General features: G+C 49.2%; 1 protein-coding gene and 1 long non-coding RNA gene across 7 annotated transcripts in view; one reads left to right on the forward strand and one right to left on the reverse strand.

Annotated features, from left to right (window-relative positions):
• Window positions 1-506: 506 nt before the first annotated feature.
• Window positions 507-7,285, reverse strand: LOC120585989 (uncharacterized). Its single transcript, XR_005648583.1, has 3 exons — window positions 4,904-7,285; window positions 3,691-4,548; window positions 507-2,068 (listed from the first exon to the last, which is right to left on the reverse strand). It is a non-coding gene; the product is annotated as an uncharacterized LOC120585989 (long non-coding RNA).
• Window positions 7,286-7,619: 334 nt separating this feature from the next.
• The window catches only part of ST8SIA5 (ST8 alpha-N-acetyl-neuraminide alpha-2,8-sialyltransferase 5), a 42,324-nt gene continuing 22,850 nt past the window's right edge, over window positions 7,620-27,093 (forward strand). Inside the window, exons 1-2 of one of the 6 annotated variants that reach the window (XM_039842421.1) lie at window positions 7,622-8,122; window positions 18,318-18,425. In XM_039842421.1, the coding sequence (XP_039698355.1) occupies window positions 7,992-8,122; window positions 18,318-18,425 (239 nt within the window). In that variant the 5' untranslated portion in view covers window positions 7,622-7,991. Of the gene's footprint in view, window positions 8,123-12,405; window positions 12,646-18,317; window positions 18,426-27,093 lie in introns of those variants that run through there. The other 5 variants (XM_039842422.1, XM_039842424.1, XM_039842423.1 and 2 more) reach the window with 5 other exon arrangements.

Here is a 27,093-nt window from a genome sequence, read left to right on the forward strand (position 1 = left end):
CTGTACTTTACATCCCCGTGACTATTTTGTAACTACCAATTTGCACTTCTTAATCCCTTTACCTTTTTTCACTCAGCCTCCCAACTCCCCTCCCATCTGGCAATCATCGGTTTGTTCTCTGTATCTATGAGTCTGTTTCTGTTTTGTGTTTTTGTTTATTTTGTTCTTCAGATTCCACATATCAGTGAGATCATATGGCATTCATCTTTCTCTATCTGACTTATTTCACTTAGCCTAATACCCTCTAGGTCCATCTATGTCGTCACACATGGTAAGATTTCATTCTTTCTTATGGCAGAGTAATATTCCATTGTATTTATGTACCACTTCTTCTTTGTCTAATCGTCTACTGATTTAAAGTATAGTATCCTATACTTTAGATCAGCGGCCCCCAACTTTTTTGGCACCAGGGACTGGTGCTCCTATGAGAATCTAATGCCTGATGACTTGAGGTGGAGCTGAGGTGGTGATGCTAGCTCTGGGGAGCGGCTGCAAATACAGATGAAGCTTTGCTGGCTCTCCCACTACTCACCTCCTACTGTGTGGCCCAATTCCTAACTGCCCTGGACTGGTACCTGCCCATGGCATGGGAGTTGGGGACCCCTGCTTTAGGTGGCAGAGCAGAGGATGACAAAATCCTGGGGTCTAAAAATACTGATTAGCCAATCATGGAGCCCACATCACCTTTTTCTAATACATGGGATAATAAATTTCTCTATGATTCCTGTTACTTTAGTCAAAAGATCTTAATTGATACACTGACCTTCAGGACATAAGAATTCTGAACACAAGGAACACAACCCACATCCATGCTAAGTAGTCCCTAGTGACCAGAGGCATGCGTTTATGAGACCACTGGGCAAAGTTAGAGGGCACTCTATGCATAGAAATGTTATCCTATAATTTCCAGGCTGTACCTCACGGATAAATGAATCTGTGCTAACACATTGATGTTGGATGAAGACTAACATGTTGTCATTTATCCAGCTTTTGTGGACACAGTGCCTGAACACAGAGGAATGACTTATACAGTGACTCTTTAGGTTAGTAGGGTAGGACTTTGTGCACAGGCCTCTGCATGTCACATGGTGTGGATCAAGAACAACTACAGCCTATTGGTTAACTCTGCTCACACCCATTCATTTCTGTATTATTTGTACTTTTACACTGCAATAGAAGATTTGTATGCAACAGAAACTGTATGGCCCACAAAGCCTACAGAATTTTCTATCTGGCCCTTTCAGAAAAAGGTTGCAGATCTTTGGGGTACAACACTGTCTCCTTGGCCTATAAGTAATGACAATCTGGGCAAACCTACAACACAGCCAAGCCAGGCTGTCATATTGGTGACTACACTTGCAGCCAATGATCTGTTTTCGGTGTGTTTTCCAGCAGAATACACCGATCCTGTTGTTTTTTGCATGCAAGTATTGATATTACTGGCTGACCGGAAATTTCCTTTAGAAAGAATTCTGTTTCCACTAATTCCTGTCATAACGTCAGATATGTGTTCCTCCAGAAAACCACTCCCCATTAGAGTGCACTGAAAACGTCTGAGGATGTAGTTAAGTGATGGTTACCTGTAAGTTTCCTTCCAGGGCTCTGAGTGCACTTCTCATGGGACGTCACCTGTATTACAGGCACTGATGATACTTCCAGTTAAATTTCTCTCCGTCAGGAACACTAGGATTTAAATGAAAGCTACCAGAGCCTTTCCCAAGAACAGGGTTTTAACAGGAAGGGGGAAGAGAGTGTTTTTTCACCAGGGACCTATGGAGTAGAGGAAATCCCCAGAAAGTGGCCAAAAGAGTGTGCCACAGACGAGCTCTGAGATCGTGCCAGTGCTCAGTGGACCAGCCCCGGGTGACCACGCTTAACCGATTTCCATGAACGTCAAATGAATTGAAGGACAAAGCACTTAATACAGCGTTAGCTTTCATACGGGTGGCGATCCTCTGCCCCTTCTTGCCTGCTCCCCTGGAAGGAGGCAAAGAATTCATTCTCAAGTTGGTACAATAATGAGCCATCAATGGGGTGTGTGATGGGGGCTGCGGCAGTAGGGAGGGTCCTGTCAGGGAAAAGAAAGATAAGCTGTCACATCCATGCCTTTTTAGGCATTTCTCCCTCCAACTGTTCTCCACCAGCCCACAGATTGATTTATCTAAAATGCAGATCTGATCATATCATTCCCCTATTTAAAATCTTGCAGTGGTTCCATGAATAAAATCCCAACTCCCTGTGCTTTGGCTCCTACCCACCCATCCTGCCTCCTGTCTCCAGCCACACTGAGCTGACTGTGCCTCATCGCCCACTGACAGCCTTTGCCCACATTGCTCCCTCTGCCCAGCACACCTCATCTCACTCCTTTACCTGGCTGATTGTCGTTACCTGCCACAATTCAGGTCAAACCTGCCTCCTCTGGACATCTTCCTTGCCATTCCACCCACACCCACCTCCCCACCCCTGCCACCCCCAATTTGGGTTAGAGGTATACCTGTCCTACTAGAGGGTATTGTCTGTCTGCCTTCTTCACTGCACTGCAACCTCCTTTAAGGGCACAGACTGTGAATTGCTGATTCTCATTTCCTCGGCATGTCACTTGATACCCTAGCACATAGTTGACACTCCCGCCACGTCTACCAAATGCCTGGAGCTCTCATTGAGAAGCGCAGGTGGTGGTGAAATGATGCATGCGTTGCTGTGGCCATGGCATCAGCACTGGGCATCACCCCTGGTGTCTTAGATGTGGTCATAGTGGGACACTCATCCCCTTCTTCTTTTCAGGTAACCAAGGAACACTAAACATTTTGAGCAGATATATTTATAAGGCATTCTTTTGAAATTCTAGCATTATGCAGACCACCAACGGAACATGTCAAGGGGCCTGCACTGGACTGGAAGTGAAAACATACTCCCAGCTAAATTCAACAGTGCTCCTCCTCAAAGGGCAGAACCTGAGCCCTGTGTTTCTACCTTAGGGCTCAGCCTTCAAGGTGAGCAAAGATTCCAGGTCCATTTTGGCCACTGTGCCATATAAATGTGTTCTGCATGACCTTATTATAAACAGTGTTGCTGTTTCTGGCTACCCGCAGTGGAAATGGATCTTTCTGCACTGCGACACATTGGATGCGTACACCATTATATAATAATAATAATAATAATAATAATAATAATAATAATAATAAAACAATGTCTCTCCCTTTTGAAACAAACTGGATAAATTACGGCAGATTCAGTGTAGACACACCTGGGGGGCAATGCTAAGACAGAGGAGGATGTTTCTCAGGCTGCAGACATGAAGTCCAAAAGGCAAGTTCATATCCATGTTCAAGATTATTTAATAAGTTATTTAGAATACAACTTGTACGTCATGAGGGAACTGGACAGAGGGGTTTAAATTATAATTCTATAATAACAACTTATTGGAGACAAGACTGATGAAGTAGAGTCCAGTCTCTGCAGCTGACCGTGCCATGGTAAACCCTGGCTGCCTGGATTCCGAGGTTATCAATGGGCGTTCCCACCGATTGCAAGACTCCCCACCCCCACCCCACCGCATCACACACAAAGTGTCCCCAAACCAGGAATCAGCCTCTTGAAACCTGCCTTATTAACACAAATATAAAGAAGCGCAAGAACAGCATGTACTTATCACAAACTCCTTGAACACACAGGCGGAATGTCACTTACATAATCTGGCAGGTTGCAGTTGTGCTATCTGATACGAAACGCGGCTTTCTTGGGAACCTCTAAGGTCTTTGTTAAAAAGGCATCTTTCCATTTTATATTGGAGGCGACGATGCTCACAGCATGAGCAATGCCCATCAGTTATCGGTAATTTAGTAGATGGTGCCAGTGTTGACATTTGTTCTTGGCTTAATTGTGTGCAAGTGTGTGTTTGAAACAATGACGCAGCTGTCCCCATTCCTGGCAATTAGGATGTAAAAATGGTGCTCGCTGATGCTGGCATCATGATCAGTTATCCATGTGTTTACTCTTTTGTTTGCAAGGCTTTCTGAGTGTTTGCTGCAATTCTGCAACCGGAATACACATTCGGCTTAAAATGGAACCCGGATCCATATTAATAGCAACAACAGGGACTGCAGACCTCCATGTTTCAAGATCTTCTGTGTCTGACTCCAGCACAGATGCTCGTGTTTGTGTGTGTATAAAAGATGCTTCTTTGACTTGCTGCGAAGACAGTCAGATTTAAAATACTATCAAGATTAGAAGAGCAGTGTCAGCAGAGGTGCCCTGGACAGCGCTGATCATCTGCCTAGTAGCAAGTAATCCGGGTCCTTCCCACACAGAAACTGCCACGACGTTCTAACTGCAGCTAATGTCAGCATCGGTCTGCGTCGCTAATTCGTGCAGGTGACCTGGCCATTGAGGAGAGTCAGTACCAGGGTTTAAAGCTGTTGTTTTCCCTTGACTCTTTTGGCTCTTGGGCGTGTGGGCTTTTTGCTATTAGATTAGCCAGTTACTGTTAGTGTCAGCGAGGGTGGAGACCAGTTCCTTATTAGGTCATGGCAAGTCTGCATAAAATACCTATGAAAAAAAATAATTTGGGGGGAAACTGGCAGTAGTCATTAAAACTGAACATGGGCATACTCTGTGGCCCAGCAATTTCACACCTAATTACTGACACCCAATATATACCAGATATGCATGCCTGTATTCACCAAAGGACATGAAAGGTTCATAGCAGCAACTACCCAGGTCACCATCAACAGTTGAATGGGTAAATAAGTTACATGCAACGGTAGCATACTCTATAGCAGAAAGATTAAGCAAACTCCAACTCTATCTATAAACTATCTAAACTATAACACACAAGCATTAGTTTTCTATCACTATGAAACAAATTACCACAAATTTAGGGCTGAAAACAACACGCACTTACAGGCTCCCAGTTGTGTAGGTCTTAAATCTGGGCATGGTGTAGCTGGGTTCTCAGCTGAGGGCCTCACAGGCTGAAGTTAAGGGGTAGGTGGCTGGTGATCAGGATCCTCTTCCAAGTGCATTCAGGTTGTTGGCAGAATTCAGGGTCTTTTGTGTGATTCGGTTTGGCTGTCATTTCCTTGCTGGTTGTCAGCCAGGGGCTAATCTCAGTTCCTAGAGGCTGTCTGCATTTCTTGCCATGGGGACCCCTCTGTCTTCGAAGCCAACAATGAAGAACTTCCCTCATGTCAGTCTCTCTCATACTTCAAATCTCTTCCCAGTCCCTTTTAAGGACTCATGTGATCAGGTCCATTGAGAACAATCTCCCTATCTTAAAGCCAACTGATTTGGGCCTTAATTACATCTGCAAAATCCCTTTGCAGCAGCACCTGGATTAATGTTTGATTGAATAACTGGGAAAAGGTGTGTGTACAAAAGACGATGAGGGAACCTCTGGGGTCATCTTAGAACTCTGCCTGCCATGCCCAACGACGTGGATGAATCTCACAGTCAACGGTGAGGAAAGAAGTTAGACACAAAAGAATATATAATGTATGATTCCGTTTGTATAAAATACAAGAACAGGAAGCACTGGTCTTTGGTGTTAGAATTCAAATAGTGGTCACTCTTGAGAATGTAGGAGCTGGAAAGGCACAGAATGGGATTCTGGGGGCTGATAATGTTTTTGTTTCTTGATCTGCATGTTGGTTACATGGGCGTGTTCAGCTTGGGAAAACTCAATAAGCTATACATTTTTAAAGAATAATTTGGATTTATTACTTTAAAATAGATTTTTTTTAAAAAAGGAAGTATGTACCCAAAGACAACTATCAGAGTGGGTACCTGGTGTGGAGAAAAAGCAGGAAAAGAAAAGCAACGGGAGCACTTTGCCTGGAGTAACGATGATGGTACCTCACGAACTCTGCAGGTGAGGGCCCATGTGGCGACACGCTGGAACTCTGTCAACCTGGACCTGTGTGGGGGACCTACCACGTAATTTGTGTGGCCCAGCGCAAAGTGAAATACAGGGCCTCCTTGTTCAAAAATTATGAACTGGAAGACAGCGAGAGTGGAACATAAGCCGAGGGTGGGGGTGGGGAGTAGGCACTGGTCACACTCCCACGAAAGCCAGCCCTACCTATATGCGTGAGAGAAAGAGCCACAAGACTCCAATGACTTCTCCAAAGACTTCTCCTTAGGTGAGTTACTTTGGGCAAGTAGAGCTTTGATCCTTTCCACTGTAAAATGGGTTAGCCAGAGGCTAGGAGGTGCTAATTCATTAATGTATGCAAGAGCAAGTACTTTTTGATATGTAAGATACCAAAGAAATATCAGGTTTATTATAATAATGGACCATCTAAATATTTCTGTGTTATTTCTTTAATTGGTTAAAAAGCCTATCTGTGACCTCGGGAGTAATATTTATTTGACACATAAACTCTTTATACGAGATACAGGTTCTATTTCCACCAATAACTTGTGAGTTCACACGAATTCCAAGTTATTGGTGGAACCCTAATCATGAGATTTCAATGTGCATTTTTTGGTCTTTCCAGTTCAAAGAGGAAACTATTAAATGTCAAGGCCAGGGTATTGGATTCTGGGCACTTCCCCATCAATTTTTTTTTTCTTTTGGCTATAAGAGTTGCCTCCAAGTTCTGACTCTAGAACCTCCCCCAGTGGCTGGAGGGCCCTGGGCAAGGGCATCCTAGAATCATCCAGCGAGGGTTCAGTAGTGAATGCCACGGGCACGTGACTGCCCAGGCTCCAGGAGACTGCGGTGTCAGGATAACAGGGCTGTCGCTTGGTGTGGCTTGGTGTGCGGGGCGGGGTGCGGGGAGGTGGGGGGAAGGGGAGCGCGTTCGGGTGTCAGGATTTCTGAAGGGGCACGAGTTCGGCATTGCACTTCTGTATTTATTTTCCCTGGTGTGCACTCTTGAAGCACAAACCTTTCTAGACTTAGTGACTTACTAAACCTTTCGGGGACTGTGGTACCCGAAGGCAGCCAGCTGCCTGACCTAAGATTTACAAGTGGTTCCAAGGATGAGACAAGGTCCCAGTGTCTCGGTGACAACAAGGTCTTTGACATGCAGCCGGGAGCTGCAGCTGGGGAGGGAGTGGAGGCCTATGGCAAGGGCCGAGAGCCCCCTGAATTTCCTCCCCGCAAGAGTCGGGCGCCGGGGGCCATCAGCATGCAGGAGCCGCGCTCGCGCCGTCCTTGAAGGGCTGCCCGACTGACCTTGCCCAGCATTCATTCTCCGGAGAAATCTCTCGGAGAGCGCGCGGACGCTGCCACCGCGGTGACTCAGTGCCCTGCGCACCACATGCAAATGTTCCCTTCCAGCAAGCACTGCTCCGCCGCAGCGGCTTCCCTTTCCTGCCCCCTTTTAAAATTCCACGATTCAAACTCGGCGTTCTGCGCTCCAACCTCCCCCTCTCCACCACCCGCCTGTCATTAGCCAGACTGTCCCGGTGTTTCGTCTCCCACCTCCCAGATGCAGAACTGAAGGCCAACCTTCGCGCTCCCTCGCGGCTGGCCGGGGGGATCGGACGCGGTCCGCTGGGGCAAGGGCACTGCGCTGGGCAACCGCGATCCCGAGCGCCACCGGAGGGGGCGGTGCGCGGCGCTCTTGGGCGCACCGGCGGAAGACGGCCCGGGCCCTGCTCCCCATTGGCCGCCACCTCGGCGGGAGGGGCTGCCCCGGGTTTGGGGCACCTGGCCGTTGCCCCTCCGCAGGGAAATCGGCGGATGCCGGGCGCCGGCGCCCGGAGGTAAAGCCATCGGGAGGAAAGACCCGGAGCCGCAGCCGAGCTCCCTGCCGCCAGCCCTGCCCTGCGCTTCGCCCCGGCGCAGGCGACGCTCGGATGCCCCCCTGCGCTGGCCGCGCCATCGGAAACTTTGCCCCGAGAAGTCCCGGTCCGTCTGATCACGCCGAGAGGCACCTGGTAGATCGTGCGCCCCCCGGGGCCCCGGAGCCCCGCGCGTGATTGCGGGGACCCCCCGGCGCCCGGCGCCTGCCGCGCCCCGCCGCGCACGAGCGGCCGCCAGGATGCGCTACGCGGATCCCTCGGCGAACCGGGATTTGTTGGGGAACCGAACTTTGCTTTTCATCTTCATCTGCGCCTTCGCTTTGGTGACCTTGCTGCAACAGATCTTGTATGGCAGGAACTACATCAAGAGGTGAGAAAGTACGAGTGCGGGCAGGGGTGCGCGGAGCGCGCGAGCGAGCCCCAGGTGGCGTCCGCAGCGTCCCCCCTGCCCGGGCGTCCTGGGTTCAGTGGCCGTGGGGTCTGCACTTAGCCACGAGCACCGCAGCGTTAGGTTTGGGTTTCAGCGGCGCTCCAAAGCGCATCTCCCCTCCCAGCAAGAAGAGAGTCTGCCCAGCACAGGCTGGAGGGGCCGACGACTTTGTTCTGCAGTGAAAAATGAGGGACAGGCTAGAATTCCCAGTGGCCAAGCTGACAGTAAATCCACTTGAATGCCCCAAGTGAGAGAGGGGGTTATATCGGTGTCCCCCAAACCTAGAGCACCGTGGCCATTCGTCAACCAAATGGCCATGGAGCTCTAGATTTGATTAGATTACTTCGCCAGTCCTGAGCTTTTGTGGGGGTCCTTGGGAGTAAAAGCATATGTTTTTTCCCCCCGGAGCCTCAGATTAAGTGGGGGTGACAGTGGGCCAGGACGATGTGACAGGGATAATGAACTTATAAATCAGTAAACTCTGGATCTGTGAAACTCACAACCTGATGCCTTCTAAAGGTTCTTTCTTACCCTTACATAGAAGGCCAGAGCTACAGCAGAAGTTAACCCTCCCCTGGTGGGGCTCTGTTCCCACTCACCCCACCCCATCCACTGGCCAGCTCCATTAAGAGAAAGAGCAATAGGAGGTGTCACTTGGAAACTCAGGCCCCGGCTCAGTCCCTGTGTGTGCGGAAGATACCCTGAATACCAGCGTTGTTTTCTGCCCTCTCAGCTGGCTGAGGGGGGAAGCGTTGGTTACTCTGCCTGGATTCAGGGCCCGGGCAGAGCGCTGTCTAGGATAGATACGCCATATCCCAGCCTCTTTTGGAAAGAACCCCCTTCTCCTTTCTGCTGTAGGTTTTTTCTTTGCTGCCAGTGTCTCCCTACTCTCTCTGCCTTTCCCTCCAGGCTGATAAAGACCAAAATGCCTCTCTAGCTGTATAAACATACCGTCTCTTCTCTTTTCATGTTTTGGGTTCCACATCGGTCATTTGTGCCCTTCAGTCTGGGCGGCACGTGGGGGTGGGAGAGTGAGGGTTGCTGCTGAGTCTGGCACCATAGTAGGAAAACCAGTTAGGCCATTTCCCCCTCCATGTCCCAGAGCCAGGAGTATGAGGCCCCTTGTCCAGGACATTTGCTTCCACACAGCCTCTGCTCCCGACCATCCCAAAGAGTGTTCTTCGCTGGTCAAAGGCAGCTGATGAGCTCTGCTTGGTGCTGGTGGCTTTAAAGGACATTTTCAGTCTCCTGGCTTGTTGGAGCCCGTTGGACCTGCCTCTTTTGGTTACTGCTGCCATTCTCTCCTCCTCCCCGGACCCCAGGTGTCCTTATGCAAAGACAGCTGGGTCCCAAACGGCCTGCTGCAGCCCTGCTGGCCTCTGCCTGCTGTACTTGTTCCTCAGCACAGTGGCTCTGGGGTTCTGCCCTCTGCTGGCACCTACCGAGAGCTGCAGGGGCTGCCGGGACCCCTGCTGTCTTGTGGACAGTGAGAGAATATCAGTGCCCATGGTAAATGCCTTGCTCGGGCAAGCCCTCCCTGGTCCTAGGTGGATGGGCTAGCTGCCTGGAGTTCGGCAGCAAGAATACCAGTTGCTTCTCATCCTTCCTCACACAGAGACTTTGGGCCTCTAAGTCTCAGATGCCACCCCGAAGGCCTCACCCCAGGGACTTGGTCAATCCAGTCAAGCCAGCAAAACTTGTACATACCCCATCCGGGAAGGGTGCAGTGTAGTCTGTAAAGAAGACAATGCGGTCCTGGTATTCAGGGGGCTCGAAGTCTGTTTGGGGGAAACAAAACGGCCGCAAATGAGATAGTTACAAAGTAAGCGTTAAAATGTCTGAGGTGGGAGGCACCGCTGGGCTGAAGCATTAGGGAAGACTTCCCGGAGGAGGTAGAACCTGAGTGGGCTCTTGAAGGAAGGATAAAATTTGGCTAAGTGGAGGGGAAGTGCACATCCAGAACTGAAGAAGGCAGCAGCAAAGGTGCACAGATGTGGCATCACCTCTCCTCACCTCTCCCATGTCTGACCCTACCCACACCAGGGCACTTGCCTGACGATTGATTATTTCTTCATGGAGGCCACCTGAACCCTGAACCAGGTTCCTTTTCCAACTTCTTAGGTTAGACCCTTATTTCTTTAATTTCCAGTCTTTGTTATTTTCTGATGTAAACTTTTAAGGTTATAAAATTTCCTCTAAATACTTCTCTATTTATACCCTTTAAGATTTGGGATGATGATAATGACGATGATGAAGATAACAACTCAGAATTGTATTGTATTTACTGTGCTCCAGGTCCTAGTCCAAGTGCTTTGTATATTACCATACTGAATTCTAACAAGAAGTAATAGGTACTATTACTGTTCTCCTTTTACAGATGAGGAAACTGAGGCATAGCGAGGTTAAATAATTTGTTCAAGGTCATACAGCTAGTAACTACCAGAAGCATTTTCATTATTTTGAATTGCAAATATTTTCTAATTTCTATCATAATTTATTTTTTCACTCGTAAATTTAGAAATATTTTAAAATTTCCAAATACTTTCTTTTTTTAGTTATTGTTTTACATTTTTAACTCAACTGCACTGTGGTAGTAGAATATGGAATTTATGGTGCCGATTCCTTGAAATTTGTAGAGATTTACTTTGTAGTCTAGTATGTGGTTGATTTTCCTAAGTATTATGGGTGTGCTTGAAAAAAATGTGATTCTCTCATTATTAGGTGCACTATTCTAACACATCTGTTCAATCAAATCATTTTGTATTTTTCAATCTTCTGTACCCTTATTGATTTTTTTTCCTGTTCTGCTCGAAAGATGTTTGATGAAATCTTCCTCCATGATAGTGAACTTATCAACTTCTCCTTATCAACTTTTACCTTATATGTATTGAAGTGATGTTATAAGATGCATATGAGTTTAGACATGTCTTCTTCCTAGTGAGCTAAATCTTTTATTATGGTGTAGTGACTTTCATTATTTCTAGTATACTTTGAGCCTTAAAGTCTATTTTGTCTAATATAATATAGCTAGGCAGCTTCTGTTTGGTTAGTATTTGCTCGTTATAATAATGTAATAGCTATTACTAGGGAGGCATGAATTATAGGGATTGGCAGATGCCCCTAGGGCAGCTGCTGGCTTTAAAACTCATTTACTACTTCTTTCTTTGCCAGATTATTCATCCAATTAAGAGGGCATTTTATACATATTTTAATGACTATTTTAGTGTGTGTGTGTGTGTGTGTGTGTGTGTGTGTGTGTGTGTGATGTTGCAGAGTAGGTTCCCTGGAAAGCAGATTCTGAGCCAGAGATTGGAGTATAGCATGTTTATTAAGATGTGTTCTTGGGATCAATACCTGAAGAAGGGGGAAAAAGTAAGACTGAGCAGAGGGAGAAACTGAGCTGCAGGGCAGTCCTAGAGAAGGCCTTAGCCAGCCTCATGGGGAACCCTGGAGAGTTGTCTCAGAGGTGAGGAGGCCAGGCCTTTACATGTCTACGTTGAATTTTCAGTCATGTGGGCTGCTTCTGGAAGAGGGCGTAATATTGGCCAAGTTGACTTTCCTCATACGAGGCAATTCCTAGAGGACACTGGGAGCTGGGGGCTGCCAGCTCACAGGCACCCCCAGAAGTGAGGAAGAAAACCTTCGTATTTGAAGGAGCACATGCCGCAGAGAATTTCAGTCTGCCATTTTGCCAGAAAGGGAAGTCTTTGAAGGCCTCCATCTCCTACTCCCTCCCCAAACGGAAGTCTCACCTCCTAAGTAAGGAGGTCTGTGCCTGAAGGCCCAGTCTTACGGAGAGCATGGCTCCTGTCAGTCAGGGGTCTTTTACATACGTCACATGTGTTCCGACGCTGTGCCTTTACCCACTGTGTCCCCATTGCTGTGCCTCCCCAGCTGTCTCTCTGCCAGTGCAAATCCTGCTTCTCCTTCCGTTTTCAGCCCACAGTGTTCTCCCCCTGCTCTGAATTCATAGCGCCTGTGCTGTTTGTCTCCCATCCAAGTACTAACCAGGCCCGACCCTGCTTAGCATCCGAGATCAGACAAGATTAGACAACCTGTGCTGTTTGTACTCAGCACAATCTGTCCAGTGCTGTCCTGTTGCTTTGTGTGTGACCGCACAGCAGATAGGCGCTGAGGCTGGGCCTGTTTTGTTCTGCCTTGTATAGAGAGGACTTTCCAATATGCTGTATTCCCCCCAGCCTTCCTCTCTCCTGTACCTCCAGGGTGCAGATCTGGGCTGCCTGCATGTGGCTGGTGCAGGCTTGAGACTTGAGGATAAGAAACTGGGTCAAGGAAAAGTACAGCCTGACTTTGTGCTGTATCCGAATTGTATGTTCGAAGTATTCTCCTCGCCGAATGAACTCTGCCCCCACCCAAGGACAAAGCCTTCTGATCAAGTGCCCTGAGAAACAGGCACAGACCCAGGAGATGGGGACCATGGGATCGGAGGATCTATGCAGGGGGTAAGTCTGGGGGCAGGGTGCCTAGTGGGGACAGGGTGGAGCCACGGGGTGTCCTAGAGAGGAGCTGAGCTGACTGGTGCCTGGGGTTTGTTCTATGCTGGCTACAGTTTTGCTGCTCAGAGCAAGTTTTTACTGCAGGGCTGGGACTGGGGTGAGGCAAGCAAGGCACCCAGAGGACAAAATTTAAGAAGGCTCCCTCTCAGATGTCGACCCCGCTCTTGCTGGAGCCTGCGCGTTGGGCCGCCCTTGCTTGCCTCACTCTGGTCCTGGCCTTGTCTGCTGTGTGCCCAGCCTGCACTAGGTGGTGGACATTAGCTTCCTGTCCCTTCCCCAGATGTCTCTCAGGGACACCGTGCTGCCCTCTCATGCTGCTCCCTTGCCCATTGCTCTCTCTCTCTCTAGTTCTTTTCTTTTTGACATTTGTACTTTTTGGACATTTTTACCTCTTGGTGGATCTAGCTTCTCTTCTTTGAGTTAACCGGGCCCATTCACTTCTCATCTAATAACCTCTCACCCAATAATTCTCCAATTTAGCTCTTAATCCTATGTGTAGGGGACCCACCCCCCAACACACACGTATGGGTGATGGATTCATTATGCAGTAATATTATTAATGCTCATTAACATTCATTTATGAACCAGGCCCTGACCTAAGCGGATAACCCTCACAATAGTCCTGTTAAACAGGTACAATCATCCTCATTTAATACTCAGAGAGGGTGAGTGACTTGTTTAAGGTCACACAGCTTTTAAGACCCTTGTAAGAGATGTTTCATACATCTCTGAATTCCCAGACCTAGCACAGCACCTGACACTAGTTGTTGAATGAATGGATACATACAAATCAACAAACGGTCATTAAACACCCATTCGGCTTTGTGCCAGGGCAGAGGGGATCTTACTAAAGAATTATTAGCTATGAAACATGTCTTTAAGGAACTTCCAGAACAGTGAAAGAGACTAACATGAAAAATAGGTAAGACCGTATAAAATTCTTAGTTGTGTGGCATAGATTATAAATCTTGTAGGTTTCAGAAGAGACAGCAGTCAGGGTGGTGCATAGCCAGGTGAGACCTAATGTGGCATGCGGTTTTGGGCCTGAGCACCAGAGGAAAGCTGGAAGGCTGGTGTGTGTTCCTCCTTGAAACCGATGTTGACCAAATATGTATCAAAGGGTAGCTGGAAGGGGCCTGACATTATGTGATGGCCTGGGGTGCCCACTCAGGTGGATCTGGCCCCAGGGGAGATTGGGCAGGCAGTAAAGGTCTGGAACTCAGGCCAGGGAGCAGGGTTGTTTAGAGATTGGCCTGGCGGGGGTGGGGGCTGGGTGAGGTGGAGATGGAGGGGTGAGATAGGCTTCTCTTCCGTGCAGAGGCTGGGGACATCCAGGTGGTCAGAGCTGTGTTAGGAGCTTGTCTGGTTTCTCTCTCTGGACTCCTCCCAGGGCTGGGTGCCCCGAGTGCACCCCCCTGCCCCTGGCTTGGCAGTGCCAGCACCTGAACTCCCCCGGGTCCTGCCCCAGCTGCTTCTTAGTCAGAGGCCTTTGCAGAATGATGGACAGCCTTAAATTTCAGGAGGTTCCAGCTGCTCACTGCACCCTAGGTCCCAGGCCTGGGGGTTCTCCAAGAGGCCAGCTCTCTGCCACCCGTGGATCCCCCACCCACTCCAGTGCCTGCCATTTGCTCTACCAGTGTCCTTCTCTCTCCTCTGGGAGTGGAGAGCATGAGCGGCCAGCTTGGGAATGCCCCCCATTCCTCTCTTCCCTCAGGATGTTCCACCTGCAGCATCTTTTCTGTTGCCCCAAATGAAAGACCCCCACAGGCAAACCTTGGGGAAAGAACCCACTTTCTTTTTCCTCTGAGGTTTTTCTGGGGGGCGTGTTACCTTCTGGCGCTTCACAGATAAAGAATGTGAGTCACTAGTGAGTCAGGAGTGAGGATAGGAAGCGAGAACGTGGGACCTGATTATTATGCCCATTCATCCAGCTGAAAAGGCTTCTCAGCTGGCAGGCATTTCCGCTTTGATCTGAGTGGAAAGGTCCCAGCACCTTCTCTGAGAGGCCTCTCCTGACCACCCACCCAGCTCCTTATGTGGACCTGGGGAGGGAAGAGGACTGTGGGAGGAGGTGGAGGACAATCTGGAAAGGTCTTGCCCTCACGGACTCTGGGGGTGCACCTCACAGACTCCTAGGGTGCCCCAGCTGAGGACTTTGCTCCTCAGAAGCTGACAGGGCGCCCAGCTCCCTCTTGGATGGCTTTGAGGGACCATAGAAAGGCAACACTGCTTCTCTGAACTGATGCCACATTTCCTGCCACCTGCCGCTGGCTCACTTAGCCCTGTCTGCACAGACCATCCTGCTAGCCCCAGAATGAGCCATCATACTCATGCCAGGGCCACTGCAGGCACAAGTTCTCTTCTGGAGCATTCTTCCTTAAAATCCACCTGCTCCCTCATCACCCACTTCCTGTCCTGCTTGGATGTCACCTTCTCAGGGAGAAGACCACCCTGTGTGGAATAGCACCCCTCACCCACTCCAAGCTCCTTACCCTTCTTGCCTACCTTTCTCTTTTCCACAGCATTTTTCATCATCTAATCCCTTATATATTGTGTCGCTGATACATTTATTGTTGATATATGTGTCTCCCTCTAGTAGAAATTAAGTGTCGTTGGGATAGAACCTTTGTTAGTTGTTCATTATTGAATCCCAGCACCCAGCCTGGCATGGCTGTTTGATAAAAATAGAATAATATAATATTTGATATGTATGTATATAATAAAAATAGCATGAATGGATAAAAAAGGGGTATCCTCGGTCAGCTGTGTGGTACCCTCCAAGTGATTTACTGATTAATAAAAGAAGAATGTTTGTACATTTTATTTCACAAGTTTGGTGTGAAAGAAGCAGCTCATTGCCTCATTGTCTCTTGATTGAGAGAAAGACTAAACCTTATCCATCAGTTGGTGGAAAATTTAAGTCTATCATTATGGAGGCACCTCCCCTCCACCCCCACCTCCTAGGGTCGTGTGAAGGTCGCGGAGGCTTCTGTGGAGAAGATTGGGTGGGTCTCCCCGGACCAATCGGGCCTCAGCCAGTCAGCTCACTGCTCTCTCGGAGACTTCTAGAGCCCTAGGTCCAGCCTCCTGAGGTGCCCTAAGTGGGGGTCTTTCTGAACCCCTGCTGTCCATTTAGAGGGAGACATGGCGAGGGAACCTCAAACTACCAAAGCAGAGTGGGCTTCCCAGACCTGAGAAATTTTCCATTCAGCTGTGGTCTCACCTCTTCCTCCACCCACCCCTCCCCAGGTCCGAAGGCCCCCTCCTCCTTCCAAGATGGCATAGCACAATTTCTTTCAGCCCCCACAACACACATGGTCCTAAAGTAAGAGGGAAAAACAGCCAAGCTACCTTCTCAGGAATGGGGGAGAGGAAATACAAATGAATAATGCAGTCAATTATCCTCCTGGGAAAGTTAGGAGCTGATGTTTTGTGAATGACTTTTTTCTTTCATTATTTTTTTCAAATGGGGCCGACTCAAGGTTATGCTTGTAATAATAGCGCAGTCATTTGCATTCCTATTATATGCCTGGTCGAGTGGGAGGGAAAGGGGTGGTTACAAGCAGGGTTCCTGAATGCGCTCACCTGGGCTCCCTCTGCGGGTGCCTTTTGTGATGGTGAGCATGTCTCTGGTGCACCAGGCAGAAGGCCGAGGGTGGCTGACTCAGCCCCCAAGCTGACCTCTAGATGTGCTGTGTGCAGCTGACTCCTGGGACGGGAGCCAGAACTCTGCTGACAAAAGGACTGAACTGAGAGTCAGGACTCCTGGGTTCCAGGCCTCGAGTTGCTACCAGCTGGCTGAGGGGTCACTTCCCACAATCTACCTCAGTTTCTTCAGCTGTGACGGATGAGGCCCATTCTGTCTCCCTCTCAGGACCAGGGTCAGGATGGAGCAAGATGATATAAGTAGGGGGCTGCCAGTGGGGGGGGGTCTCCGGGCTGCACGCAGCCTGCAGCATGGAGTAATTGGTCTTCGTGGTGTTTCAGGTTTAAATTAACAGCCGGCATTTAAACTCTGGGAAATTAAAAGTCTGGATATCCAACATCTCTTGGAAAAATGAACAAAGTGGCATTTTGTTGTAGGCGCCTATCTTCCCATATGGCAGCCGTGGGTTGGAGCTCGGGGCACCCACCCCGGCAGGCAGAACATACACCTTAGTTTCTGCTGCCTCCGCTCCACTCATTCTCTGTCCGGACCCCAGAGGCCTGACATCGCTCCCCATATTGGGTTTTTATTGGATGTTTTAGACGGGGTCTGGAACAGTCTAAATGGGCCCAGGAGCGTGGAGATGATGATTTGTTCAGGGAAAGTGAGTTGTGTGTGGTAAATATGATGCAGAACAGGGCAAATTCCCCGAGCGGGCCTGCACCCAGAGAGAGCGGTCTGGACTGAGCGCAGGAGAGAATTCAAATGCACGCTAGAATTAGAGTCGAAAGGAAAGTAGATTAGGGAAAGGATACCATTCTGTAGAGTGTGGTCTCCTTTCAGCCTGAGAGAGACTCAGAGAACAGAGAGAGAGAGACAGAGACAGTAAGAAGGACAGAGAAAAAGACGCTGTCAGGGATCCCAAGTGTTAGGGGAATTCAGTTTATATATCACTCTTAGTTGCTATGAATTACTGTTTAAAGACTTCGTTTGCCCATTTTCCTTTGATGGGATGGGTATGCCGTGTGAAAGGATAGAGTATGTAGCATGGAAGACCTGCTGGCCATTCCCAGACTTTGATCTATAGGTTCCCCTTGGTTTTAGCCATAGGGAACGAATGATTTTGTTTTGTGTGGGGCACGACTTAAAGACTCTGTTTTCCTGTTTTCCCTGCACAGTGTGTGTGCTAGCAATCCCAGCAGAAATCAGCCTTTGTTCTGCCGATTTCCTCTTGTGCTGTGGCTGCAGGGCTGATCAGCATTTTGCAGTCTCTGAATATAGCTTGATTTAACTTTTAGTTCTCTTGCCTCCTTCCTACATTAAACAGATTTGCTTCTTACAGACAGTCAAGATTCCACTCTCTCTGGTCTAAGGCAATTACCCACCTGCTTTTCATCTCCCCAAATGCTGTCTCTTGCCGCCTTCTATCTCCGTCTCCCAGCTCATGTCCTTATTTATTCCTTTGCTGTCATTTCAGCCTGGTTTGGGGAGGGATCGGAGATAACCATGTGTGTCGAGTCCATCATCTTAAACTAGGAGGAGTGCCCTTCTGCGTTGGAAGACAAGGTTTCATTAAAAGCTTTGCGGTGTGTCTGGCCTCTGAGGACGGCACAGTGCTGGCGAGTGAGAGCTCTTCTGGAATAAGTTGCTAGAGGCGGGAACTGAGGGACATACCACATGGGAGGTAGGAGGACGCTGTGACCTTCATCCAGCTAAACCTCAGTTTCCCCATGTACAGTATGTAACCTCAGCTCTGCTGGTAACGGCGAAATGAGGGGATGGGTGTCAACAAGCAGAGAACACTGCAAAGCTTTATTGTCGTCCTCCTCATGGTTGGACATCACCCTTGTCCCCACTAAGTTTGTGATCAAGGCCATGTGTCACTCAGAACAATGACAGAATGTGGCTCTCTGGTAGACAGGCTTAACCCAGCACATAAGCATGAGTACCGACTGCCTCGTTCTCTTGCCAGAGGCCTCCAGTTCGGTTGGCAGAGTGGCGACCAGCTGGCCAATTGGACGGGGCTCTTTAATGTCACCGACGATCCAGCAGTGCAGAGCGGCAGTGACTCCAGCTCCAGGTACAGACCCCCGTGAATAACCAGGGAGGGGGAAGCCCATCCTCGTCCTCGGATGATCTTATGAGCTCTGCCCCATGGCCCACCCGCCAGAGCTGCCTCAGGGAAGAAGCTGGCTAGGCATAGGGACTCAAACCTCACTGCATTTTGAGATCCTGACTTGGCTCCTTTGACATGAGGGATAGAGACTAGGACCAGCCACAACAAAGTAGGGACTCACTCACTGGCCCCTCTCTGTTCGGGGGATGGCTGGGGAATAGCCTGGGTCTCAAGCCTCCATTTGAGGTGGGGGTGTATGGTGTATCCCTACTGCAAAGATTTTGGATACCAGCCTGCAAGTGTGTGCGGATGTGTGTGGGGGTGGCATCAGGGTGGTGTCTGCGGTGGGCTCCCTGCTCCTCTGAAATCCAGCTATGCAAGCAGGCCTTCTTCTGCCCCCTGGTGAGGCTGACCTTGGCTGGGGAAGAAGCATTTCCGCCAGGACGGTACTGAGATTCAATATTCATACCATCACGTGGTCATTTCTTATTGATCTATTGTAGTGTTTTCAGCTAAAATCAGTGATTAAGGGAGCTCTGTATATTCAGGAGTATGGGTTCAGTAACTATTTGTTGAATGAATGAAAATGGACTGTTCTCAGGTAGGATGCATTCATTGCAAGGAGGGCATTGTGGGGAATTTTTTGGACAAGGAAGGATGTTCTCTCTGCTTGGAGAGAGTGACCAGAACCTGCCCATCTAAGGGTTTCCTAGGGCTGATTAAGTGTTGGGTGTCTAAATTTTGCATTTCTAAGTATGGGCTAACTCTCAGAACTGTTTCCCTGGGAAAGAGGCCTAAGTTTGCATAGCTGCTAATTTTAACACCAAAACATTAAATTGGCCCTATAGAAGAGAAGTAGTTTGTTTTTCAGGGACCCCCAATATGTATGATTTCGTTCAATGCTTTAGAAAAGATATGGTTCCAAAGTCAAAAATCAGTTGGAGAGGTGTCCACAGACGGGCCTTAGGGTGTATGGGTGGCTGCAGGCAGTGGACTGGGATCAGGGTCTCATTCTGGCTTTTTAGGAGCTCAGTTCTTTCCACAAATGTGTGCTGGGAGCACTGGCCAGCTGCTGGGCCCCTGGGATGTCGCCCAGGGAGAGTGAGGGGTCCAGAGTTGTCCATCTAGTTTCCAATGCCAGCCCTCTGCTGTGTGACCCACCCACCTGGACGGGGTTGCGGGGGTCGGGGGTGGGGGGTCGGGTTGGAGGTGGGTGGTCTAGATCAGTCAGCAAGTGTCTGCCTCCCTGGGAAGGACTCTGTGAAGAGATCAAGAGGTTTGGGCTAGAAAATGCTAATTGACTGCGTCAGATGGGACAGGCCCCTGGGAGGCCAGTTCTGGGCAGTCCCTGAGCAGTGGCTGAGACCACCGCAAGAGTTCTAACTTCCCTGACCGCCAGCAGCTTTTCTCCTTCCTCCCTCTTTCCACGATTTTGTCTCTAATTTCTCGGCTTGTTTCACCCACCTATTCTCTCCTCTTCCTTTCCTCTTGCCACCCTTTCCTGATACACTTTTCTTTCTCCATCCCTATGTCCTTCCTCTCTCCTCCGCTTCCTTTCTTTCCTACTCTCTGTCTCATCTCCCTCCCCTTTATTTTCTCCTCGGACCAGCCTCCTCTTCCCCGCCAGCCGGGGTCCCTCAGGGTCAGGGACGCCACTGGCAGTATTGGTTTGGTTTTGGAATTAAGGCTCCCTTTACTTAACAGTCGTCCTCACCAGCTGACTTGATTTCCCTCCGGAGAGCCACCGTTTAACCAGGCACCTCCTTAGAAATGCGACGACCATACAGCCTGAGTTTTTCTGGGACAATTCCAATTTCAGATCCCAATTTTTGGTTGACCCCAACAGTACCCACAAAAATTGAGAAATGGCAATACGTGGGAGGTAACAGTTAATGTAATTAGAACTGACCCATATGCCTGCGATTTTTTACCTTGGCGTAGGAGCAGCTTCTACTCTCTTCAAAATGGGCAGGACAGCTTCTGGCAGCAGATTTGCAGGGCCCGGGGGAGGGCATAACTAGGACGCCATGGAGGATGCTCTGTAGGGTGAAGGATATCATCCTGATGCACACTCTCTGTGCCTGGAGTATGTAATGAGCATGCCGGCATTACTCACCGATTGAATAATTCAGCATGTGCCACATTTTGCTATGTATAGTTGGGTGGTATGTGAAGTATGATACAACCTGCTATCATTCATTATTAACGGAGTTGGAAGGGAAGTCAGGAGGTACCATCTATATAACCAGAGGATAAAGAGGGACAGAAAAGCAAATGACTCATAAATCGTATACTCGACCAGGAGCTATAAGAACAAGGAGGAGGTCCAAATGATCCATCTGGAAAATTCCAAAGAGGATCCCAAAGAAAATCCAGGCCAGATAGTGCTCGTGAAGGCTGTGGTCAGGACTTCTCATTGGACATGAACTGGGCGAAGTCTGGGCCAAATTGGAAAGTGCGTGAGTTATAAAAAATAATTGACATAGAATTTTGAGTCTAGGTCTAAAAGTGTTGTCCAATAAGCGTTCTTAGGGGAACAGTTTTAATAAGCAGGTCGGAATAATTTTTAATCAGCAAATACTTCTATTTAAGTGGGTCCTTTGAAGAAGCAGGAAGGTCTTTGAAGACAGTTCAAATTATGTGTTTATGTTTCTGTCTCCCCACTGGACAGCAATTGTGCTTCTCTATCTTTGGATTCTCAGCACCCCAGTATGGTACCTGCCATGCAGTAGGTGCTACTTGAATAAAAGAGGAACTAAGCAGCGACACAGTAAAGACTGTTGGTAAGAAAGCAAACATCAGCGTTAGTGTCCCTGAATTCTCCCTTAGGGATTTATTCCTTTGGATTAAACTTTGTCTTCTCCAGGCACTGTCTTTGAAAATTAATCCCCAGAAAGGGAGATTAACAAACCTTGGAATCACAAACCTATTCTCCGTTTGGAATGATCAGAGAATTTTCTCTTGAGAAGGGCTGGTAGAAGGGTGGTCTGAGAGTTCTGGGTGGGGCTGTGAGAAAAATGGAGCTGAAGGTGGGGGAGGGGTTGTAGGAGAAGAAGAGAGAAAGCAGTGAGGGCAGATCATGTACTTCTGCCAAAACTGACCGAGAGACCCTCCGGGACACGCCCCCACCGAGCACTGCAGTTCTGGGAAGGGAGATGGGGTTGGGGGAGGAGGAAGGAGGGAGATCATTGTCTTCCCTGGCCAGCTCAGTGCTTTGACCCCCTGGCCCGGCCAACTGCCTGCCTGCCCAGTGACCACTCGGAAGGCAGGAGGAGGCAGCAGTGACCTTGGTGTTCTTGATCCTACAGGGTGGGCAGTGTTGCATCCACTACCTCAGAATGTCCCAGGGAAAGGACCCCTAGTCACAGGGGCTGAGGGCAGGGTCCCAGGCAGTGACTCTCAGCCACAGCACAAAGGGCTTCACTCAGCTTCTGCCAACTGCACCCTGCTCCACATCCTAGTCCCTGTCTTCCTGCCAGTATCCACTACCTATCCCACCTCCTCCCTGAAGCCTTCCCTGGTAGCCCCCTTAACTCTACATTCTATAAGATGTGTCTGCACAGAGGGCTGTTTCTATCATCACACACACACCGGACTCTCTGGCCAGAACACGTAAACCCTTCCGTGTTTGCTCAGGCATTCCCCAAATCCCAAGGAGCCTCCTGCCCTGGAGAAGTGGGCCGGACCCCTGTGCATGCAGAGCCCTCAGGACCCTCTAAATTCCAGTCCACAGGAAGCTGGCCTCATCAACCTCTTTTCCCAGATTCTGCATGGCCTTGTCCCTCCTGGTCTGGGATGGCAAGAGGAGGTATGCAAAGACAACTCAAGAGACACTTCTCTCTGATGTCTAGAGCAGAGCTGGCCAAGCTGCTGCCTGTTCCTGGGACAGCATTCTCCCTGTACAGCTGGACTACAGGTTGGGGTACAGGGGCTTCCTAGTGGAAAGGTAGCGCCAGCCACAGGCGAAAAGAGCAAGCCCCAAGCTGAGTGCCAAGGGCCTGAGCCAGAGCTCTTCTCTCTGGATTGAGATCTGAGTGTGTCTCTAGTGTGCACTGCACAATATGGGATTTGGAACTGTCATATTTCAGAGCTGGAAGGAATTTGATAGAATTCAATGCAGCACTTTATTTTGCCGTATTGAATTGTTCCCTAATTGTTTCAAGACTGTATAATTAGGTAATAAATTGTGTGGTCCAGATGACGAGTGCTCCAAGAGCTCCATGTAGAAGTCAGAGATGCTTCCGTGGAGGGGTGAGTCTTGAGTTGGACCTCGAAGGGCGACGCCTGTGGCAAAGCCCTGTTGAGGTCTGATTGTGTGCCAGGCATCTTACCGCATTTAATTCTCACCCTCATACCTTTGAAGTGGCTACTGTCATCGTCCGCAGTTACAGATGGGAAAACTGAGAGTCACTAATTCCAGGTGGTGTATGGTAGAGCTGGGACCCACTCCACAGAGTGTGACTCTGGGTCCCAGCACTAATGGGTCACGCTGGACAGATCCCCCAGGGTTGGACTGGGTCTCTTCAGCTCCTGGCTGTTAGACTGTAATGAAATGGCTGTACTGGTGAGTAGGAATTATGTGCATACTCCCTCCCTATCATGAGTACTGCCATCAGCACTATAGGCAAGATGACCTGTAGGGTCTCTTACCTCCCTTGTGTTTTTTTTTTATCTTCCTTGTGTTACCCCTATTCCCCAGCCCCTGTGCTTGGTGTTTTCCTATTACCCCCGGAAAATTCTTCCTTTCCACCTTCTCCTGGGGTTCTGCATTTCAAGCAGGAGCCCTTGGTGGCAAGGTTACCCCAAGGGAAAGAACTTCCCATGGTATGGTGACATCTGTTGGGGGCCAGGCAGCAGTGGGTCTGTACATTGTACGTGTAGGCTGGCTTAGCATAAGCCTATCTGGCCAATTTTCACATCTGCAGAAAAGGACAAAAATAAATACATAAATAAAGGGACAGAGCTCTTAGGCTCCAGCCAGCTGGGAAGAATTTGGAGGATCAGGAGCAGTAGGACGTTGTGCGTATGAAGGCTGGCCAGGGCGCGTTTAGACACATGGAGGCTTCTGGCTGCTGAGATGAATTTTACAAGGGGAGCTTTTCAGGGCTCCCTGGTTCGGCCCAGAAAATAAGGCCACCACACATGTGCCGTTCCAGGGAATGTGCTAGACACATGATCTGGGGCCCTGCAGAACTGCTGTTCGGGGAATGGAGGAGTGGTGGCATTAAGCTTTGTCCCTGACCCCCCAACCCCGCCCCACGCCAGGAAGGACACTCCAGTGAGGCTCACACCAGGAGCAGATTAATTACCAGACTATCGAGGGTTGCAGTTAGGACATCAGGCTCTTTAGCTTTCTGTTCTGATCTCTCAGGACAGCTCGGGCGATTCCTGTGGACACACGAGGAATCCCTGGCCCAGAGAAGGCCGTGGTCCAGGAAGGGTTTCAGGCCAGGTCTCTCCTCCTGGCAGCAGCATCCTGCGGGTAACAGCCAAGCCCTTCTTGCCTCTCTCTCTACCTATTTGGGAAGATGCTCCAGTCCTTCGAGTTGTCAGGCTGCAATTTGCAGACTCTGATTTCTGTGCGTTTGCTCTGGCGGGTAGTGCGCGGTCTCGAGACAACAGCTGTTCTGGCTCTAGAAATAGCACTGAGCTCACTGTGCGGTGGTGGGAGGGGGAGGGGCTGCTCACAGAGAAAACCCCAACGACCTGACCGTGGCTTGTCAGAGTCAGAACATGGGTTCTGGGCTCTTGGAAGCCTGAGGTTCCCTTTCTAGTGTCACCACTAGACACTAGCTGAATGACTGTGGCCAAGTTACCTCTTACAGTCTGAGTCTCAGGGATAAAATGGGGAAATAACGCCTGCCTCACAGGGCTGTCGGGAGGATTAAATGAGTGACAGTTAAAGAGTCTAGTATCAGGCTGCCAGAAACAGTTGTGCAGGGTGGGCACTGCACAAAGATACCCAGCCAAGGGGTCAGGTGTGTCTCAAATCCAGCTCACTCTCACTTGACAAGCCATGTGCCTGGCATGTGGCTTAATTCATTCGGAGAAAAAGGTGCTTTTTCATAATTTGTATAGAGGTACCATACCCACACTGGTTTCCTACCCAGTATGGAATAGATAAACTACTCTGTGGTTCTCTGAGACTCTGGGTTCAGACTGCTGAGCTGGGGAAGCTGCCCTGTTCCCGAGGCTGGTGGAGGCCTAACAGGCCTAATAGGTGAGCCCTCGCATGATACAATGACCTCTCTGGGCTCCCGTTTTCTTGAACACTGTTAGCACCTGGGGAGGAAGGGGAGTATTCGATAGAGAGTTGTATGCATGGGCCTTATCCTGTACCAGCCAGTACCTGCTGGGGCTTAAAGTACTGTGGCCCTCAAGGAAGACCCTCATGGTCCCAAAGAAGCTCTGGAGAAGGATCAGGCCAACAGGGGAGACCTGTGTGGAGCAGGCTTATGGGGTAAGGCTGGCAGGAATGACAAAGCCAGACTCTGCACACTGGACCCGGGGCCTGCTGAAATGAGGCCTCCTTAGCCTGCAGAGCTGGAGCCCAAGTCTGAGTAGGAGGAGGGGGACTAATGGTCACCTTGGCATTTGTCTTCCCTTAGTGGAGGCCACCACCTGATGATCAGGTGGCCAGGGCTTCCCAGACCTGCCCACCAGTGTTTCTAAGGGCACCAAGACATGGGCAAGACAGATGCAGCCTGGCACCAGCATCAGACTTGGCTGCCAGAAGCCAAGTGGCATCTGAGATGAGCTGGACTCCTATCTGACTGTCTGGGACTATTTATACCAGTGAGGTGTCGAGTATGATGCCAGGGTCCTCTTCCCTTTGAGCTGGGTAGAGATCGTCTTTCCAGAATTGTAAGAAGAGATCGTGACTAATTCACCTTGAGAGGCTAATGGAGTTAAGAAGGTTGGAGAAACTGCTTCTGTCAACCTTCTAGCAGGCTAAGGGCAAGCTAGAGCTATTTCAAGGGAAATCTAGGAAAGGGCCTTTATTAGTGACTTCCAATAATAAAAGAGTCATAACTCCATTACAGAAAACTTGTAAAAAATACAGAGAAGTATTTTTAAAACCACTCACAATCCCATTACTCAGAGAAACCCACCATTAATATTTTGTTGCATTCTCTCTCTCTTCCTATGCATTCACAGGTGTATAGATAATTCTTTTGGGGGATCACAGCTTTGTAAATTGCATTTTCCACTCAATATTATTATGTTAGCCTCTTCCTATGTCATTGCACAAAAAAATGCAAGCATCATTTTTGATGTTTGCATAATGGTCTATATTCTTGGGCATCCATCCTGTCAGAAGCAGTATCTAGGGGTGACCTAGTGTGACAGTGCTTCTCACAATTTTATTTCCTCAAGTCAATCATCTTTAGAGATTGTGATGTAGCAGTACAACCTTCCAAAAGTAAAGCCCAAGTAGGATGGAGAAGGAAGCAAGGGCTACTAGCTCCATGTTCCAGATGGGAAAACTAAGGCTTAGACCCGGCCATGGAGCAGTTTTGATGACTTTTACTTGGGTACCAACTGGAGTGTTTTCAGGGCACCTGGGATGGTCGCCCTGAGTGTGAGAGGAGTTGATAGGGCTGGAGTATGAGCTCCGTATTGATAGGTTTGCATTTGAAAGATGTACTCACAGGCCTACAAGTGAGTGAGTCCTTAGTATCTCTAGGTACCTCTAGGCTAGCCTGAGAGGGGCAGTCTCTCTGGGGTCAGCAAGGCCCCAGATGTCAAAGCATCAGAAACACATAGTTAATCCATGGAGTCTGCAACAGAGATGCGTGATCTGGGACATCCCCACATCGACCAGAACTCAGCATGAGCTTTGTCCGAGCACTAGCAGGGGAGACGTTTACTAAGAGCAGCAGCAGGAGGATCCAGACAATGGAGAAACTTCCTGAGTTATTCATCTCTGACTCAGCTCTGCCATCAAGCAGCTGAGGGACTGTACGCAAGCCTCTGACTTCCTGGGCATCTACTATCAGCTCTTGTCCTTTAATGGCAAGAGAAAGGGCATGAAAGGGAATGAATATTTCTTAGATATTCCTGTATGTCAGGCACTGTGCTAGTCCTTTCCCTGAAACTCTTATCAATATCTTATTTTAACCCTGTTACACATCTGTTGCACTTTTAATACTGATTTCACAGATGAGGAAAGTAAGGCTCAGAAAAGTGACGGGCCTGGGGTGGCCAGTGAGGGGCAGAGAAGGGAGGTGAACTCTGTTCGGAAAGCTTCTCCACCTGACAGCCGCTAAGCACATGGCACAAGACCATTTGGGATCATCCTACTGCCTAGTTCCGTGTATGAGTGACGTTGGGGATTCAAGAGAAAGGGAAACTGGGTGGAGGCTGGTGGAGGTGAAGCAGCGGGGGCCTTGTGGAGGCCATGGAGGAGCTGGCTGATTGAAGGGAGGTGCTATTAGGTTTTAACTTCCTCCTGTTTGTGAATCTTTAGTTCATACTATTGTTCTGGCTTGGTTAGTGAGTGGCAAACACTGAGGGAACCTTGGTACCGCATTTTAGTGCTGGGTGGGCTTTATCACCTGGTTCAAACAGATTATTTTAGGGAGGAGAAAGCAGAGGCCCAGAGGGAGGAAGTGATTTAGCCAGAGTCACG

The sequence above is a fragment of the Pteropus medius genome, unplaced genomic scaffold (assembly GCF_902729225.1).
Source record: "Pteropus medius unplaced genomic scaffold, Ma_sr-lr_union100, whole genome shotgun sequence".
Classification (NCBI taxonomy): Eukaryota; Metazoa; Chordata; class Mammalia; order Chiroptera; family Pteropodidae; genus Pteropus; species Pteropus medius.